The 17031-nt window shown below is 37.2% G+C and overlaps 1 protein-coding gene across 5 annotated transcripts in view; it reads left to right on the top strand.

The window, feature by feature from the left end:
- The window catches only part of Gapvd1 (GTPase activating protein and VPS9 domains 1), an 89175-nt gene that overhangs the window by 56871 nt on the left and 15273 nt on the right, over positions 1-17031 (top strand). For 3 of the 5 annotated variants that reach the window (XM_076845478.2, XM_076845479.2, XM_076845476.2), the window contains 8 exons: positions 332-505; positions 1650-1790; positions 3146-3280; positions 3900-4019; positions 7756-7833; positions 7954-8324; positions 12260-12347; positions 13289-13369. In XM_076845478.2, coding sequence (XP_076701593.1) covers positions 332-505; positions 1650-1790; positions 3146-3280; positions 3900-4019; positions 7756-7833; positions 7954-8324; positions 12260-12347; positions 13289-13369 — 1188 coding nt within the window. The remainder of the gene's footprint in view (positions 1-331; positions 506-1649; positions 1791-3145; positions 3281-3899; positions 4020-7755; positions 7834-7953; positions 8325-12259; positions 12348-13288; positions 13370-17031) is intronic. The other 2 variants (XM_076845481.2, XM_076845480.2) reach the window with 1 other exon arrangement.

Genomic DNA, 17031 nt, shown 5'->3' with positions numbered 1-17031 from the left:
TGCACAGTAAACCACCTCAAAACATATATTTTTGCTCTTAGATCTGGGTCAGCTGGTTGGTTTTCTCACTTGCGTTGGGCTCACTCAGACATCTATAGTCACCAGTGGTGGTGGCAGGGAGCTCTGCTAATCTTAACTAAGGATCAGTTGGTCAGTGGGAAACAGACTGGCCCAGTTAGGTGTAGAATGGTATGGTAATACATGCCTAATAATGATAAAATATGTAACTTCAAATTCAAATATGTAAAGTTTTTTAAAGTTGATTAAAATGTTAATTAAAAAATCATAGCTGTGCTTCCATTGTCAAAGTGCTTAATTCTGTTTTTGTTAGCTACGACACAAGATAATCTTGATGATAAGCTAAGGAAGTTTGAGATTCGTGACATGATGGGACTAACAGATGATAGGGACATATCAGAAACAGTGAGTGAGACCTGGAGTACAGATGTCTTGGGAAGTGATTTTGACCCTAACATCGATGAAGATCGCTTGCAAGAAATTGCAGGTAATTGCTATTCGGTGTCTCTGGAAGATTGCTGCTGAGTTATTCAGATTCACCCACCCTTCATGGATTAGAGTGTTAACACAGATGTGTTAGCACTAACTGGGAAACTGGTTAACTATATGGAACAAGATGTTTGGCTACTTTTTTCTTTATCTAAATATAGGTAGTGTTTTTCCTTTCTGCATTTAATCTCCTGGCCCCCACATTATTTGCAGTTCTTTTGTGATTTATCTTTAAAAGGTAACTTCACTTCTAACTTCTTCTTTTCTTTTTCCCCTCATTATTGGGAATGGAATCCAGTGCCTGATCATGCTAGGCAAGAGTTCTACACCTGAGCTCCATCCTAGCCCTTTTGATTTTTATTTTGAGACAGGGTCTTGCTAAGTTGCCCAGGTTGGTGAACTTGTCCTCCTGCCTCAGCCTCCCAAGTAGCTGAGATTATAGACATGCACTTGCTTTCAAAATATTTTCATGTAGGGAATAGAATCATTATTTTACTAGGTTTAATCAAAAGTACGGAGCATTCTCTTCTTGAGTATTTTTAACACAGGCATACAATAATACTTAATTCTATTTGTATTCCTAAATAGTGTAAATAGATTTCTTATTTGGTTTTGGCACTACTTTGTTCCAGATGCCAAAGTAATATTATTCTTGGCAGTTAGCTGTATTTGAGCAATAAGCTATATTTGCAGTTGAGTGAGTAGTATAAAGGAGCTGTGTATTTTTCTGCAAATATATTTTATTGCTCTGAATATGTGACTAGTGTGCCAGAAGAAAACATATTGGGCTGTATAACTTTCTGTGGTTAAATCTATTTGTTTGAGTGTTTGTAATCCCTGTAGGACTATAAATTTTAGAAAGCACTTTAGGACACATATAAAATTTGCTGAAATACAAATTTGTTTTCTCTGTGGAGGATCAAGGCTGAGCAGGAGGAATCTGATGAACAGGAGTTTGTGCCATTGTGAATAGAGTAGGAACTTTGTGTTGTTGGTAGTATGCCCAACTGAAATCACTCTCATCTTGGCTTCTTTTTTGTGGGTAGAAAATAAAGTTTGCTTGCTTAATATTTTTCCTTCCCCCAGCATCACTGCCTCTTGTCAGATCTCTCTTCATACTTTGCTCCCCACTGATCACACAGGTGCAGCCGCGGAGAACATGTTAGGCAGTTTGCTGTGCCTCCCAGGTTCAGGGTCAGTACTTCTTGACCCCTGCACTGGTTCTACCATCTCAGAGACAACAAGCGAAGCTTGGAGCGTAGAGGTACTACCAAGTGACTCAGGTTAGTATGCTATCATTGTTTGCGTTTTCATTTGCACAGAAGTTTTAAATGTAAGGTTTCCTAATTTCTATGTTAGATATATTATGTCAAATGTGCACTTGACAAGTAATCATGTTGCTAAAAATTTCAAATGGAAAATTAGAGTTTTTTCCTCCCATTAAGAAAAGACATGGAAATTGTGCTCTGAATGTGTAATATAAATTGTAATGCATTCCGCGTCATTTATTTAAAACAAAGTAAATAAATAAAGACACTGTAGTAAGCTGAAAAAAAAAGAAAGACATGGGGCTGGGGCTGGGGCTCAGTGGTAGAGCGCTCGCTTAGCACATGCAAGGTCCTGGGTTTGATCCTCAGCACCACATAAAAAAAATAAATAAATAAAAATAAAGGTATTGTGTCCAACTACAACTAAAATATTTTTTTAAAAAAGAAAAGACACATTGTTGGATAGTATAGACTAAGATGAAAGGTGCTTTCTGACTGTGTTCAATTATTTTGGAAGCAATTGTTTGTAACTCATTAGGGTTCTAAATGGGTCACAGAGTTTCGTGTCTCCCACCAACTTATCCCAAGGTAAGAGTAGCAACATAGTTCAGGTCCTGAGTGGTTGACTTCCTGGTGAGCATGCCTAGGTTTATCTTAGGGGAACATTTTACCCCTTAAAAGATGTTTAATGTATGTTTAAAATACATAAATTAACGTCAAAGCACTGTGTTCCTAAGAATTCATTCTTCTGTATAGGGTTTTTTATAAATATATATAAAGTATTTTGTACTTTTCTTTTTTCTTATGTATGTATTACAGTCTTACTTTTTTCTGATTTTGAAGACAAATCTTTACCTTCAACTAAATGTCAATTACAGAATGCAAATATAAGTAACTATTTCTGCATTACATTCTGATTTATTTGGTGTAAGGATGATTAAGTGATCCTGATATGTTTTATAATGCTATACTAAAGCATTCAGACATGCTAACCTTGTTAGGAGATGAGTGCAAGACAGTAAGATTAGCTCATCATCTATCAAGTATCCATCTAAGTACAAGTTCATTTTTTGGAGCTGGTTGATTTACTGCTAAGCTATTCCATATATTCTTTTCCACTTTACATGTTAACCAAGAGCATACTTTATAATAGTGATCTAGAAACCCAACAAACTGGCTTACATTGGGATGAAATCACAACTGTAACTTCTTTAACACTTAATCTAACTAGTTTGCTAACTTGCCTATTCTTAGAAAGCTATTTATACTGATTTCATTCATACCTGGTGAGCTTTGTTTATCTAGGTCACAAAAGCTGAAATTGTGGCATGTTGACAGAATCACTGATGTGGCTTCTGTTTTTTGCTTAGAGGCCCCGGACCTAAAGCAGGAGGAGCGCCTACAAGAGCTGGAGAGCTGTTCTGGACTGGGCAGCACATCTGATGATACAGATGTCAGGGAGGTCAGTTCCCGCCCCAGCACACCAGGCCTCAGTGTCGTGTCGGGTATGTCTGTCTTGTTTTAAGGTCGGTCTAGGAATTAGAAGGTGTTATCCACCTCCCCCCCCTTTATAAGGTTGATGCCAAAGAGATATGTTTTATTTGAGAGCTGAGTAATTTCCAGGAAACCAAGTGATTTCTATGGCCCCTTTAATCTTTGAAAATTTAACGTTTGGGGGCTGGGGATGTGGCTCAAGTGGTAGCGCGCTCGCCTGGCATGTGTGCGGCCTGGGTTCAATCCTCAGCACCACATACAAACAAAGATGTAGTGTCCGCCCAGAACTAAAAAATAAATTAATTAAAAAAAAAAAAAAGAAAATTTAACGTTTGGCTTTTAGAGCCTGTTGAAGTAATTGGCAAATGATCCCTATACAACTGTTTCCATTCTTGGTAGCCTCTGCTACAGTATTTAGATACCATAGGATAATTCTAATTATGCTGTATAAAGCAAGATAAGTATATTTGAGCAATGGCATAATAAAGGATAAATTCTAAATAACTCACATGTATACACCTGGGACATATATAAATTGAGAATGTTTACATTTCTTTAAACTTTATAAATATTTTTTGTGTGGCTATTTTGTCCTTCTTGCTGTTTATTTTTTACTATTTTTTCTTAAAGGTATAAGTGCAACCTCTGAGGATATTCCTAATAAGATTGAAGACCTAAGATCTGAGTGTAGCTCTGATTTTGGGGGTAAAGATTCTGTCACTAGTCCAGACATGGATGAAATAACTCATGGTAAGAAGGGGAAATGAGAATGACTTTTTAAAAATTTTTTTTCGATCTCATGTGTGGTCGAAACTGGCATTCTTCCACATTGCTGGTCATAATACCAATTGGTATAGCACTTTGGGGCATAATTTGTCAATATGTACTTAAGACTTGCAGTGTTTGTATTCTAAGTTTTGTCTGGTTAGTCTACTTCTAGAAATCTGTCATGAGAAAATAATTCCATATGTGGAGAAGGAGAATTCTTATGCACAAAGATGGCCTTTATAACATTTATACTGGCAGAAAATGGTAACCAATAATTGAAAAACAGAATGACTAAGTGAATTTTTAAGTAACCACTAATTAAAATGTATGCAGATGTTTTTAAGATGCTCTTAAAGAATATGAAATAACTTAGAGAAATACCTTGAATATAATATTACAGGGAAAATATTTTATAGAATTTTATAATTAAAGTAATAAAGCATTAAAAACTCTGCATATTTGAGCCTTTCCAGGGTAGGGGTAAGAAAACCTATATGCATAGAAAAAGAATTGGGAAGAAGTACCAGAATGCTAGCAGTGGTTTTATATGTGGGACCGTGGGTTTTGAAGTAGCTTTTCTTTTTTTACACTTGTTCTAAATTGGAGTTGTTTTTTGCTTTGTTTTGTTGGTGCTGGGGATTGAACTCAGGGCTTTGCACCGTCCAGGCAAGCACATTGTTACTGAACTGTACCTCTAGTACTTCTAACCCAGGTCTTTTTAAACCTCAACACTGTTGACATTTTGGGCCAGATAATTCTTTGTTGTGATAGCCTGTCCTGCATGTTATAGGATTATTTGCAGCATCCCTGCCTCTTCCAGTAGTTCATGCCTGCCACCCTTCAGAGTCATGACAACCAAAATTATCTCCAGTCATTGCTAAATGATCCCTTTGGGGAAAAAAATAGCCACCAGTTGAGAACCATAGTTCTAAAGCGGCAGTCTCAAAGTGGACAACTGACAGACGGTCTTTAAGACTCTTTTGAGAATAGGGGAATATGAGGTCAAAACTGTTTATTAAATTTTCTTGTCCTGGGGCTGGGGTTTTGGCTCAGTGGTACAGCACTTGCCTGGCATTCACGAGGCACTGGGTTCAAACCCTGAAGCATGTAAAAATAAAAACTAAAGGTATTATGTCCAACTAAAAAAAAAAAAAAAAAAAAAAAAAAAAGTTTATTGTCCTTTTTCATGGGTTGCTATTTGCATTGTTGGCACACAAGCAAAGGTGGATAAAATTTGCTGGGGCCTTAGCAAGAAATAAGGGCACCAAACCATATCAGCACCATGAATTCTTCACTCACAGTTATAAGTAAGGGAAGTTTTGATCATGGATGTCTTTGATGAAGCAAATTATATATACTGTTATTGTGCTTGTTCTTTTTCTCTCTCTCTTTCTTTTCCCCTGTAGTACTGGGGGTTGAACCCAGGGCCTCACACATGCTAGGCAAATGCTCTAGCACTTAGCTATATCCCTAGCTCTTTTTATTGTGAAACAGTGTCTTGCTAAATTGCTGAAGTTTGTCTCAAATTTGTGATCCTCCTGCCTCAACCTTCTGAGTTGCTGGGATTACAGGCATGCACCCCCTCACCTGGCAATAAATATTATTTCATTACATCTCAACCCATGAATACACATCTTTTTAATATTCTGTGTGAAGAAATAGAAATACCTATAATGCTGCATTCTGAAATATGATGTCTTAAGGAAGAGCACTTATATGATTGAGCTGTTAGTTTAACAGCCAGTTGTTTTATTTTTCTTGGAAAAAACATTTTTACTTGAGTGACAAACTGTGGTTTATATACTCAGCAAACATTTTTTGGAAAATTAACAAAGTGAGCCTGTTAACTTCAAGGAAAATGACTAATATAGTTTGTACCAATGGTAAAATTCAAACAGATAAAAATTAAGAACTTTGGAAACCTATATACACTTTCATGAGTTTGACAACATTGTTATTTAAATTCTTTTTGGTGAGATTGGAGGTGATACCAATGTCTTTTTATATTACATTGTGAAATATGTCAGCATTTGGAAGATCTATGTAACTTATTTAAAAAGTATTTTCTGAAGGATCAACTCACGAGCTTGTAAAATTATGCATAGTATAAGATCCATTCAAAGTATAAGACAAAACAGTTAACTTTAATGTAATAGAGAACAAAAGTTTACTGATTTGATTTCAGTTTCCACCTTGTAGCTGGTTTTTAAAAAAACTACCTCTTTTCAAGATTTGGTAGAGTATCAAAGAATATCCACACTTTAATTTATCATCTTATGCAGGGGATCCTAGTTCAGTGGTTGAGCATTTACCTAACATGTGCCAGGAAGGCCCTGATTTGATCCCCCCCAGAATTGCAATTTAAAAAAAAATCATCCCTTTTCCAACTACATATCTGTGTGAAGTCAGATTTTTTTCTTATATACTACAACCAAAAACACATACTGAACACATTGAAAACAGAGATGCAAATGCTGGTGTTGTGTACCTTTAATCCCAGCAATTTGGGAGGCTGAGGCAGGAGGATTGCAAGTTCAAGATCAGCCTGGGCAACTTGGTAATACCCTGTCTCAAAAAGAAAAAGAGCAGGGGTGATTAGGAGCACTGGAGCTCTAGCCCAGATGTAGACTGTTCCAGAGTTCAATCCCTAGTGCTGCACCTAAAAGAAAGCAAACAAAGCAGATATGAGAATTCAACTGGGTTCTGTTAAACCATACATTAAAGAAATTTTCAAAAATGTTAAACAGTGCCATTCTTCTCATTACTTTGGAAAACAGTTATTTTTTATTTTGAAAGATAGTTGATGTTACCATTTAATGGGTATATTTAGATGCATTAATAAAATTAATAAATCATTTGCAGAGAGCAATATTAGGATTTCAAATTTTACCATTCTTTTTTTTTATATATCTTCTATAGATAATATTTCCCTGTTTTTCTAGGGGGGAAGGTAAGTCTCAGGGGAGGCTATGACTTTCTGGAAAGTGTAATAATTTAGGTCTCTGGGCCTGTGCTGTCTGTATTAACCATAGTAGCACTGGGTCATTAGAATTAATAGGCACATGTATTCTAGAAACCTTAAAGTAATGAATATCTATGTGTGAAGATGAAAATGAAATGAATTTGAAATAATCAGAATTTCATTTTATTCTGGTGTGACCCTCAATTTTTTTTAAAAAAAAATTTTTAGTTGCAGTTGGACATAATACCTTCATTTTATTTATTTATTTTTATGAGGTAAGAGGATTGAACCCAGCCCCTTGCATGTGCGAGGCGCTGGGTTCAATCCTCAGTACCACATAAAAAAATAAACAAGTAAAATAAAAAATTTTTTAAAAAAATAGCCAAATGCTGAATGATTCATAGTAGGGTATGGAGAGGTAGCATGGGAGGCATTGATGAACTCTAGATAGGGCAGAGTGATGAGAGGGGAAGGGAGGGGGCATGGGGTTAGAAATGATGGTGGAATGGATAAACATTATTATCCAAAGTATATGAATGAAGACACGAATTGGTGTGAATATACTTTGTATACAACCAGAGATATGAAAAATTGTGCTCTATATGTGTAATAGGAATTGTAATGCATTCTATTGTCATATATAAATAAAATTTGTTTTTTAAAAAAAGAAAACTATAAAGAACACTAGACCACTCACTCGTGTATTGAAGCCCTCTGATTTCTAGTGTGGTCTCACAGTTTGCCCTCTTGTTCCAGGCGCCCACCAGCTGACCTCTCCTCCTTCTCAGGCAGAGTCTCTGCTCGCCATGTTTGATCCTCTGTCTTCACATGAAGGTAAACTAATGAAAGGAACTTCTGGACTCTTGTCATAGAAGAAAGAAACCAGACTCTTTTGGTAATACCTTTATTGAATTGGTTGTGTCTTGACTGCAAAGCTTTTTTGCTGTGTTGCAGGGGCTTCTGCTGTAGTAAGGCCTAAGGTTCACTATGCCAGGCCATCACATCCACCCCCAGACCCCCCGATCCTGGAAGGAGCAGTGGGAGGAAATGAGGCCAGGTTGCCCAACTTTGGTTCCCACATGTTAACTCCAGCTGAAATGGAGGCTTTTAAGCAAAGGCATTCTTACCCTGAGAGACTAGTTCGCAGCAGGAGCTCTGATATAGTATCTTCTGTCCGGAGACCCATGAGTGACCCCAGCTGGAACCGTCGTCCAGGGAATGAAGAGCGAGAACTCCCTCCAGCTGCAGCCATTGGTGCTACTTCTTTGGTGGCTGCACCTCACTCATCATCCTCGTCCCCGAGTAAGGACTCTTCAAGAGGAGAGGTACGGGAACACAGCCATGTAGAGTTTGCTGATTGTGCTCAGCTCAGAGTTCTGCCTGCCAGTTTCTCTAGATTTCTGAAATGAACATGAATATGTAACTCCCAAATTAAGGATAGACTGTAATACTCACTAAAGATGAGCTGTTAGACTAGTATGACCATTGCCACAACCCATAGGAAATCTGTATAGCTTTGGTTTTATAATAATACTATCTTGTATTTTTATAATACTTCACATTTCTCCAGGCAGTTTTTGTATCTAATTTCATTTAAAACTCACAGTATCCCTCTGAGATGGCTAAATGAGGTATGATGTTTTTTTCTTGTTACTAGGGATTGAACCTAGAGACTAAGCCACATCCCCATCCCTTTTTCTTTTTTTAATTTTAATTTTTTTTTTTTTTTTAGAGAGAGAGAGTGAATTTTTTTACTATTTACTTTTTAGTTTTTGGCAGACACAACATCTTTATTTGTATGTGGTGCTGAGGATTGAACCCGGGCCGCACACATGCCAGGCAAGCGCGCTACCACTTGAGCCACATCCCCAGCCCTTTAATTTTTTTTTTAATATTTGTTTTTTAGTTTTAGGTGAACACAATATCTTTATTTTACATTTATGTAGTGCTGAAGATCAAACCCAGTGCTTCATGCATGGTGGGCGAGCACTCTACCATGAGCCACAATCCCAGCCCCTTAAGTATTTTTTTAGCTATCGGTGGACATAATAACTTTTATTTATTTATATATTTTTATGTGGTGCTGAGGATTGAACCCAGTGCCTTGCACATGCTAGGCAAGTGCTCTACCACTGAGCCACAATCCTAGAACCCCCATTCCCCCACCCCCTTTTTTTCTTTTTAAAAAGGGTCTGGCTAAGTTGCTGAGACTGGCCTTAACTTGTGATCCTCCTGCCTCAGCCTCCTGAGCTTCTGGGATTACAGATGCGTACCACCACACCTAGCAGTATGATTTTTAAATTTTGAAATAATTATAAAGTTACACAAACATTGGATGTACAACAAAAGAACACTTCTTCCCCTTTTGAGTGTAAGTTCGAAGTTAACCTGATTCTCCCTCACCTCTGAAAACTTTAGAATAAGTTTGCTACAAATAAGTACATTCTTCTACACATCATAAAACAACCATAAACATTAGGAGATGAGTGCTGATACATGACTACCATTTAATTCTCACAACCGTGTTTGTGTGTCTCCAGTTATTTGTTGTAAAAGGACCTGATTCAGAATGACACATTGCTTTTAGTTGTCATGCCTTTTTAGTTTCTTTCAATCTACAATAGTTCTTCAGTTTTTCCTTGACTTTTATGACCTTGATCCTCTTGAAACTTACAGGCCAGTTCTTTTCTAAATGTCCCTTAGTTTGAATTTGATGTTTTCTCATAATTAGATTTAGTTCATTTATTTATTTATTTATTTTAGCAATCTTATCACTAAGGTGTCACTGCATTCTTTTCATTGCATCCAATTAAGGAGTACACAGTTTTAATTTGTTCGTTTGGATCATTTGTTGAAGGTGGTATCTGCTAAGGTTTACCTCTTGGAAAGTTGCTCTGTTTCCTTTGTAATGAATGAGTATTTTGGGGGAGGCACTTTGAAAAAATGTAACTATCCTATTTATAAAAATTTTAAATTTGTATACTTACGATTATATTTATGGTCTTCTGGTTCTTTCTTGTGGTCAGTGGGTTTATTAGTGTTGTTTATTTTTGAAGCCCAGTTGTCCCTATTTGGCTAGTCAGAAACTTTCAAGCTGGTTTCAGGGTTCTTTTTCTTTTCTTTTTTTTTGGGGGGGGGGTACCAGGGATTGAACTTAGAGGTACTTGACCACTGAACCGCATCCCCAGCCCTATTTTGTATTTCATTTAGAGACAGGGTCTCACTGAGTTGCTTAGTGCCTGGCTTAATTACTGAGACTGGCTTTGAACCTGGGATCCTCCTGTCTCAACCTCCTGAACTGCTGGGTTTATAGGTGTGCGCCACCATGCCTACCTCCAGGGTTCTTTTGACTTGTCTCCATCATTTTTTAAGTTTGTTTCTGTTTTTGCTTCCTGGCATGAGATGTTACAAGCTTATATTGTACTTTGACGGCTCTAGTCCTGAAATCAGTAATTTCTCCAAGGAACCCTGGTTCTTTTTAGTGAAAAATAGTTTTTAGAAATTGAGATCAATCAGTGTCCATTTCTGTAGAGATGTTGCTGTTCCCTGGACCTCTCATTGGACAAAGCTAGGTAAAGTGGGGGGGGGGGGGGAGTGTGTGTGTGTGTGTGTGTGTGTGTGTCTATCTATCTACACATTTACCTGTGTGTTCATTTATCTTTTTCCTTCCATGCTTATATAACTCCATTCTTCAATAGTGAGAACCCTGCTATTCTTTTTTTTTTTTTTTCAATTTCTCGTTGTTGTTGTAGATGGACAGAATGCCTTTATTTTATTTGTTTATTTTATGTGTTGCTAAGGATTGAATCCAGTGCCTCACATGTGCTAGGCAGATGCTCTGCCACTGAGCAACAACCCCAGCCCCAGCCCAGAACCCTGCTATTCTTATTCTTTATTCATGTACTTATTTGATCAGTCTGCCTTATATGTATTTAATTTCCCATCACTATTGCTAACTCCTCCCTGGCACAGAGGCCCCTATCTCTCTGCTTAGGGTCTGATTCTCTATTCACATTGATGCCCTTGGAGAAGGTATTTTCAACCCCAGTTTTATAGGTGAGGAAAAGAAATTTAAGATATTTGTCTGAGGTCACACCACAGGCTAGTGAAGGAATTATAGTCCTTTCTCTTTGACATGACAAAGTTAAATATAACTCTGTATAATGGTGATCAGAACCAGGACATTTTTGATAGGTGGGGAGCATACCAGGGATTGAATTAAGGGGTGCTTTACCATTAACTACATCCCCAGTCTTTCTTTTAAAAGCCAGGCTCAGTGGTGCATACCTATAATCCCAGGACTGGGAATGCTGAGGCAGAAGGATCACAAGTTCAAGGCCAGCCTCAGCAACTCAGGTCCTAAGAAATTTAGTGAGACCATTGTCTCAAAAAAATGAAAAGAGCTGGGGTTGTAGCTCAATGGCAGAGCATCCCTGGGTTCAATACCCAGCACCAAAAATACATAAATAAATAAATAAAATTTGAGACAGGGTCTCATTAAGTTGTTAAGACTGGACTTGAACTTGAGATCCTCCTGAGTTGCTGGGATTACAGGCATGCACTACCATGTCCAGCTCAAATCTGGATTTTTTTGAAGTTCGTTAGTTCTAAGTTTGAGTCTTAGCTGTCCTCATGCAGGCTGTGTAACTAGGGGAAGATAGGGAGATAATCTCATTTAGCTATGCATTTCTCATCTATAAAAAGCCCTAATAATACAGCCTGTCTCTAAGACTACTGTGAGGATTAAATGAGATAATATCTATTTTTTTGCACACAGTTTACACCTGGTTTTATTATTAATACTATTACTTCCACCATCTCTACTACCCCTCTAGAGTTTATTTAAGCTGTGTTTACTTATCCATCAGTTTTTTTGTTGTTGTTGTTGTTTATTGTGTGTGTGTTGTGTGTGTGTTGCCAGGGATTGAATCCAGAGTCTCACACATGCAAAGTATATATTCTACCACTGAGCCATATTCCCAGACCTCCATAAATATTTTTGGAGTTCCTACTCTATATCAGGCTCTTCCTTAAGCTTCTAGTTAACTAACAGTAATGAGATAAACCCTCAAGCAGATCATAGTCTAGTGCTTGAGAGGTAACTTTCATATTCCAGAATTTACCTACATGGCAATACGAACAGTTTTGCTTTAAGGCACATAGGCCTGGTGTTTGTATTTCATAGACTTTGTGAAATCTTTTTTATAGTAACTTATCCATAGTTATCAACACCAAATAAAGCATTAAACTTTTTCTGCAGATTGAAGAACGCAAAGATAGTGATGACGAGAAGTCAGACAGGAACAGACCTTGGTGGAGAAAACGTTTTGTTTCAGCCATGCCTAAAGGTAATATTATAAAATTTTAGAATACTGTATTAGCAAGAAGAAACAAAACCCCAAAATCTCTCTTGGAGAGCCAGTATCTCAACTCCTCTGTGAGCCTTCATGGGCCTAAATTTCTAGATGTTTTGAGAGTGTAGGAAATGGGTTCACTCAGAAGAATGCTAAGGCAGAGATTAGAAATATTCTTTGCAGGAAAATGGTAATGGTTTCATAAATGGAAGTCATGCTGGTCATATGTCGTTGAAGTTAAACATGTTGGACTGTTGACAAATGTATTGCTATCGTTTATTGCAGGAAAATGGATGCCATTGCTAATTTAATATTGAAAATTCATCTTTTGTAGTCCTGGAACAAATTTAAGCTTTTTATGTCTGTGTTCATTGAAAATGTTTATACCCTAAGTATTATGCAGTGTTTATTTTGGAAGGTAGTTGTATAATATTGGTTTTTTGTTTTTTTTTTGTTTTTTTGTGAATATCCTGGCATCATTTGAGTTGGCAAAAAAACCTCTCTTCTTGAAAGGAGAGATCAGCAGCAGCAGCTAGGAACCTCTTCCACAGGCCTCTCCCAGTGCTGTGGCACCTAGGCACTGAGGAGAGCTGCTTCATGCCATACTCAAGCCCACTTGGTGGGGAGGAAAGAATGAAGCAAGAGTTTTTGACTGTGCTGATTTGCAGAGAGGTTAAGAGGCAGTGGTTTTGATCTAGTCCCCATGATCCCGCCTAAATTATTCTTCTTATGGTGGATGACTATAAGCAGATTCTGAAAGCTTCTTTAAGAACCTTCAGGGCTATTTTTTAAGAATGATTATCAGTCGACGCTTGGGAATTTTTTAGCTTTTAAACTTTTCCTCCTCCTTTCACTTAGAAATGTTGGCCCACCAGTTAACTTCCAAGTAGTGCAGTATGTTATATGTCACACTACTGACTTTATTTAATTTCCAGCTCCTATACCATTTAGAAAGAAAGAAAAACAAGAAAAAGACAAAGATGATCTGGGGCCTGACAGATTCTCAACACTCACAGGTTTGTAGACCCATGGACTTCCTGGCTCCTTCATTCCCAGAGCACATATTTCATAACACTTTTTCTTGGGTGCCATAGTGTTGCCTTTTTAGAAGAGTGTGTCTGTGTGTGCACGGTGGGGAGTGTGTTCTTCATAGCCCTGTGGTTTCCAGTTGGTGGCCACAGTGAATCTCAGTGTGCTCTTCCTGCAGACTGCCACCACCATCCTCATCCTCATTGTTATAACTTACATTTATGACGAGGGCCCTGATCCTGAGCCTCTGGGCACCCTCCATAGCTCGCCGTCTAGTGGGTTGATGGCACAGTGCCTATGGGAGAGTGGTGACAATTGTACTGTGCATGCCAGACCTTTAGATCATTGATTGAGTAATTTTCTCTAACAATGATCATAGAATTCTAAATTTATTTCCATCTACAGTTTGTTCTTGTCTATTCAGGAGCACAGTGAAATTCTCTTTTACCTAATCATTTCCTTTTTTTTCCCCCCATGATAAAGTGTTCAAACAGTATCATAAATGTCAACTATTATAATAAAAGATTTAAAACTTTACTAATTTTTTACAGCTAGCCACTCTAACATTGCTATCTGACCCAAGGAAAATACAACTAGAGATTGGGTTTTTACTGTATCCAGCATTTGTATTCCTGCACCCTTTTGTTGGCCCATTATAAATAAGTACCCTAAAAGAAAAGAGTTTGAGAGGTAGTATTAATGACCCAACCTTGAATTTGATAACTAGGTATTGTTTCCTAAATGCTATTGAGCACCTAGAAGGAAGTTCATTTCTCACCTCTTTTTTTCCCCTAATTTTGATTTTAAAATAAGTTATCCTACTGTCCTACTATAGTTTAAATGAAAATTTTTTTTAAATTTTTATTTATTTTTTGTGGTGCTAGGGATTGAACCCAGGGGTACTCTACATCTCCAGCCCTTTCTACTTTTTAATTTTGAAATAAAGTCTCGTTAAGTTGCTGAACTTGTTTTCCTCCTGTTTCAGCCTTCCACATAGCTGGGATCACATGTTTGCTTTGGTGCCCAGTATAAAATGAAGATTTATAATTAAAAAATGGGATAAAGCTCAAAAGAACAGCCTCCTCAAAGAGATCAGTATGGTACAGGTAGCAACCCATTTAATGCTTATAGTTCTAGTACCTAGTTTTGTATATTTAGCTATATCTCCATGTCCTGGCATAGCAAATAAAGCATACCTGCTTTATTGGATATGGTGACTTCCCTGTAAGAAAGGGTGTTCAGGCCACAGTTCCCTGTTGAGAGCAGCCCAGTTTGTCTTATTTAATCAGCAAATACTTATTGATCATCTTTTTCATGCCAGGCACTGTGTTACATGTTGTGGGTATTCAGTCAAATCGCATAGGACCCTGGTTCATAGGGACTTGTCAGTCTGGTTGGAAAGAGAAAGAGATTGTCTTTTTGGCAAGGTATTTATGTACGTTTTCCATTTCCTAGTTCTTAGTGTTAGAAGAACACCAGTACATACAAACTGAACTATTTTGGGTAAAATTACTTTAATATTTAATTTTTAAAATTAAAAACTTTGGTGTAGCTCAGTGGTGGAGCACTTGCCTAGCATGTGCAAGGCCCTGGGTGCAAAAATAATTAATAACTGGTGAAATTATAAATTATTGGCAATATGTTTTGAATTCTTGGTATTGACACTAGAAGCTAAGGTAGGTAGAATAAGTATTTTTTTTTTTTTAAATATAGTGATTCATTTTCTTTAGGTTCGACTCAAGTAGTCAAGCTTCCCTGTGGGTGTAAAAATTTCTACCTAGTCCTGCCAGGCGCAGTGGCACCTCTAATCCCAGCAGCTCGGGAGGCTGAGACAAGAGTTAAGACAGGCTGAATCACAAGTTCAAAGCCAGCCTCAGCAATGGTGAGGCACTAAGCAACTCAGTGAGACCCAGTCTCTAAATAAAATACAAAATAGGGCTGGGGATGTGGCTCAGCGGCCAAGTGCCCCTGAGTTCAGTCCCCAGTAACCCCCCCCCCCAAATTTTTACCCAGTCTTAATTAATGACCCACTGAAAGTTATTAAATTAATTACAAATCTTACAAAAGGACATTTCTCAACAAATCTGGCAGTAATCCTACTACCCTAACTACTATTTTTCTCATATTCTCTTCCAATGTTTTTTCTGTGTTTGTACATAGTGGCTTTTTCATGATTGAATTAGATTATATTTGAAACTTTGTATTCTTTCACCACGTGACATTTTATGAACTCTCAATTTCTACCAGGTCTAGTTGGCTTTTGAATCATTTTTATTGACAATAAAATAATCTGATTTTACTATAGTAAAACATTCTCTATTGGATATTTAAATATTTTCCAGTTTTTAGCCATGAAAATCGTCCTTACTGCTTTGTATACATAACATTTTTGTTTTAATTATTTTCTTGGGTTAAAAATTTTAAGAATGGTGTTAATAGAAACATAGGTTATAACAACGTGGTAATGGTTCTTACTATGTGTAGCCAAATTACGTTGTCCCTTTTTCAGAGCCTTTATTAGCACTCAAAAGCTATCAGCAAAAAGTATTCCCCCTCCAAAACAAGATTCTGTAATGGTAAAGGTTCTATCAATTGACATTTTTAAAAAGATGAAATTTTATTAGGGATCTCATCATGAAATTAAATATGATTAAATTACTTTGGAAATTCTTTTTCTATATATAGTTGAATATAATTCTACAGAGACATGAACACCAAATTATTGTTTCATGGAAACAAAAGAAGAAGCTACGAACATGCTGCTTCACTTCTGTGCCTTGATTTGCTCTGCTGTAAAATGGGGTGATAATAGATTGTTTATCTATTATAAGATTGTTTGATGATTAATTGAGATAGCCCACCTAAGGTGCTTAGTGCAGTTTCTGGCACATGGTAAACACTCAATAAATGTTAGCTGCTGCTAATATTAGCTACTTCTCTCTCTCTCTCTCTCTCTCTGGGAATTGAACTTAGGGCTTTGCACATGCTAAGCAAGCATTCTTCCACTGAGCTACACCCTCAACCTTTTAGCCACTATTAATATGCATATGTATAAAATCTAATGATTTTGATATGATTTTAGAATTTCTTAGTAAAAGTAGGATTCTGCCAGTTGCAGTGGCACAACTTAGGTCCTAAGCAACTTAGCAAGACTTTGTCTCAACATAAAAAATAAAATAGGCTGGGGATGTGGCTCAATGATTAAGCAACCCTGGGTTCAATCCCCAAAACCAAAAATAAATAAAATGGGATTCTAACTAAATGTAGGTATGGTTGGTTATCTATTGGCCTAGCTGTATCCCAGGTGTTTGTACTTTACCATGAAACTATTTTGTCCTGTAGATCATAGCAGTCCTTTGCTTTGACAGCCCAGTCAATTAATGAATAACTTCTAAGACTCCAAGATAACACTTTTGATGTGCTGATTTTTTTTTTTTTTTTTTGGTCAGCCTAACAGTTCTATAGGTAAACAAAGCTGTGATTTTGTGGGTATGTTAAATTTTTCTCAGAGCATTCAGGTACCATTCCAGCACTCTCTCAGGATGTCTAGATTCTCTGAGTGTTGCTGACCATGGTATGCACAAAAGTGCTGTGTGCCAGCAGTTGCACTATCGTGGTGAGATCTAGTGAGATAGTATATGAATATCTG

The sequence above is a fragment of the Callospermophilus lateralis genome, chromosome 2 (assembly GCF_048772815.1).
Source record: "Callospermophilus lateralis isolate mCalLat2 chromosome 2, mCalLat2.hap1, whole genome shotgun sequence".
Taxonomy (NCBI): domain Eukaryota; kingdom Metazoa; phylum Chordata; class Mammalia; order Rodentia; family Sciuridae; genus Callospermophilus; species Callospermophilus lateralis.
This window is presented reverse-complemented; position numbering and strand designations above follow the sequence as displayed.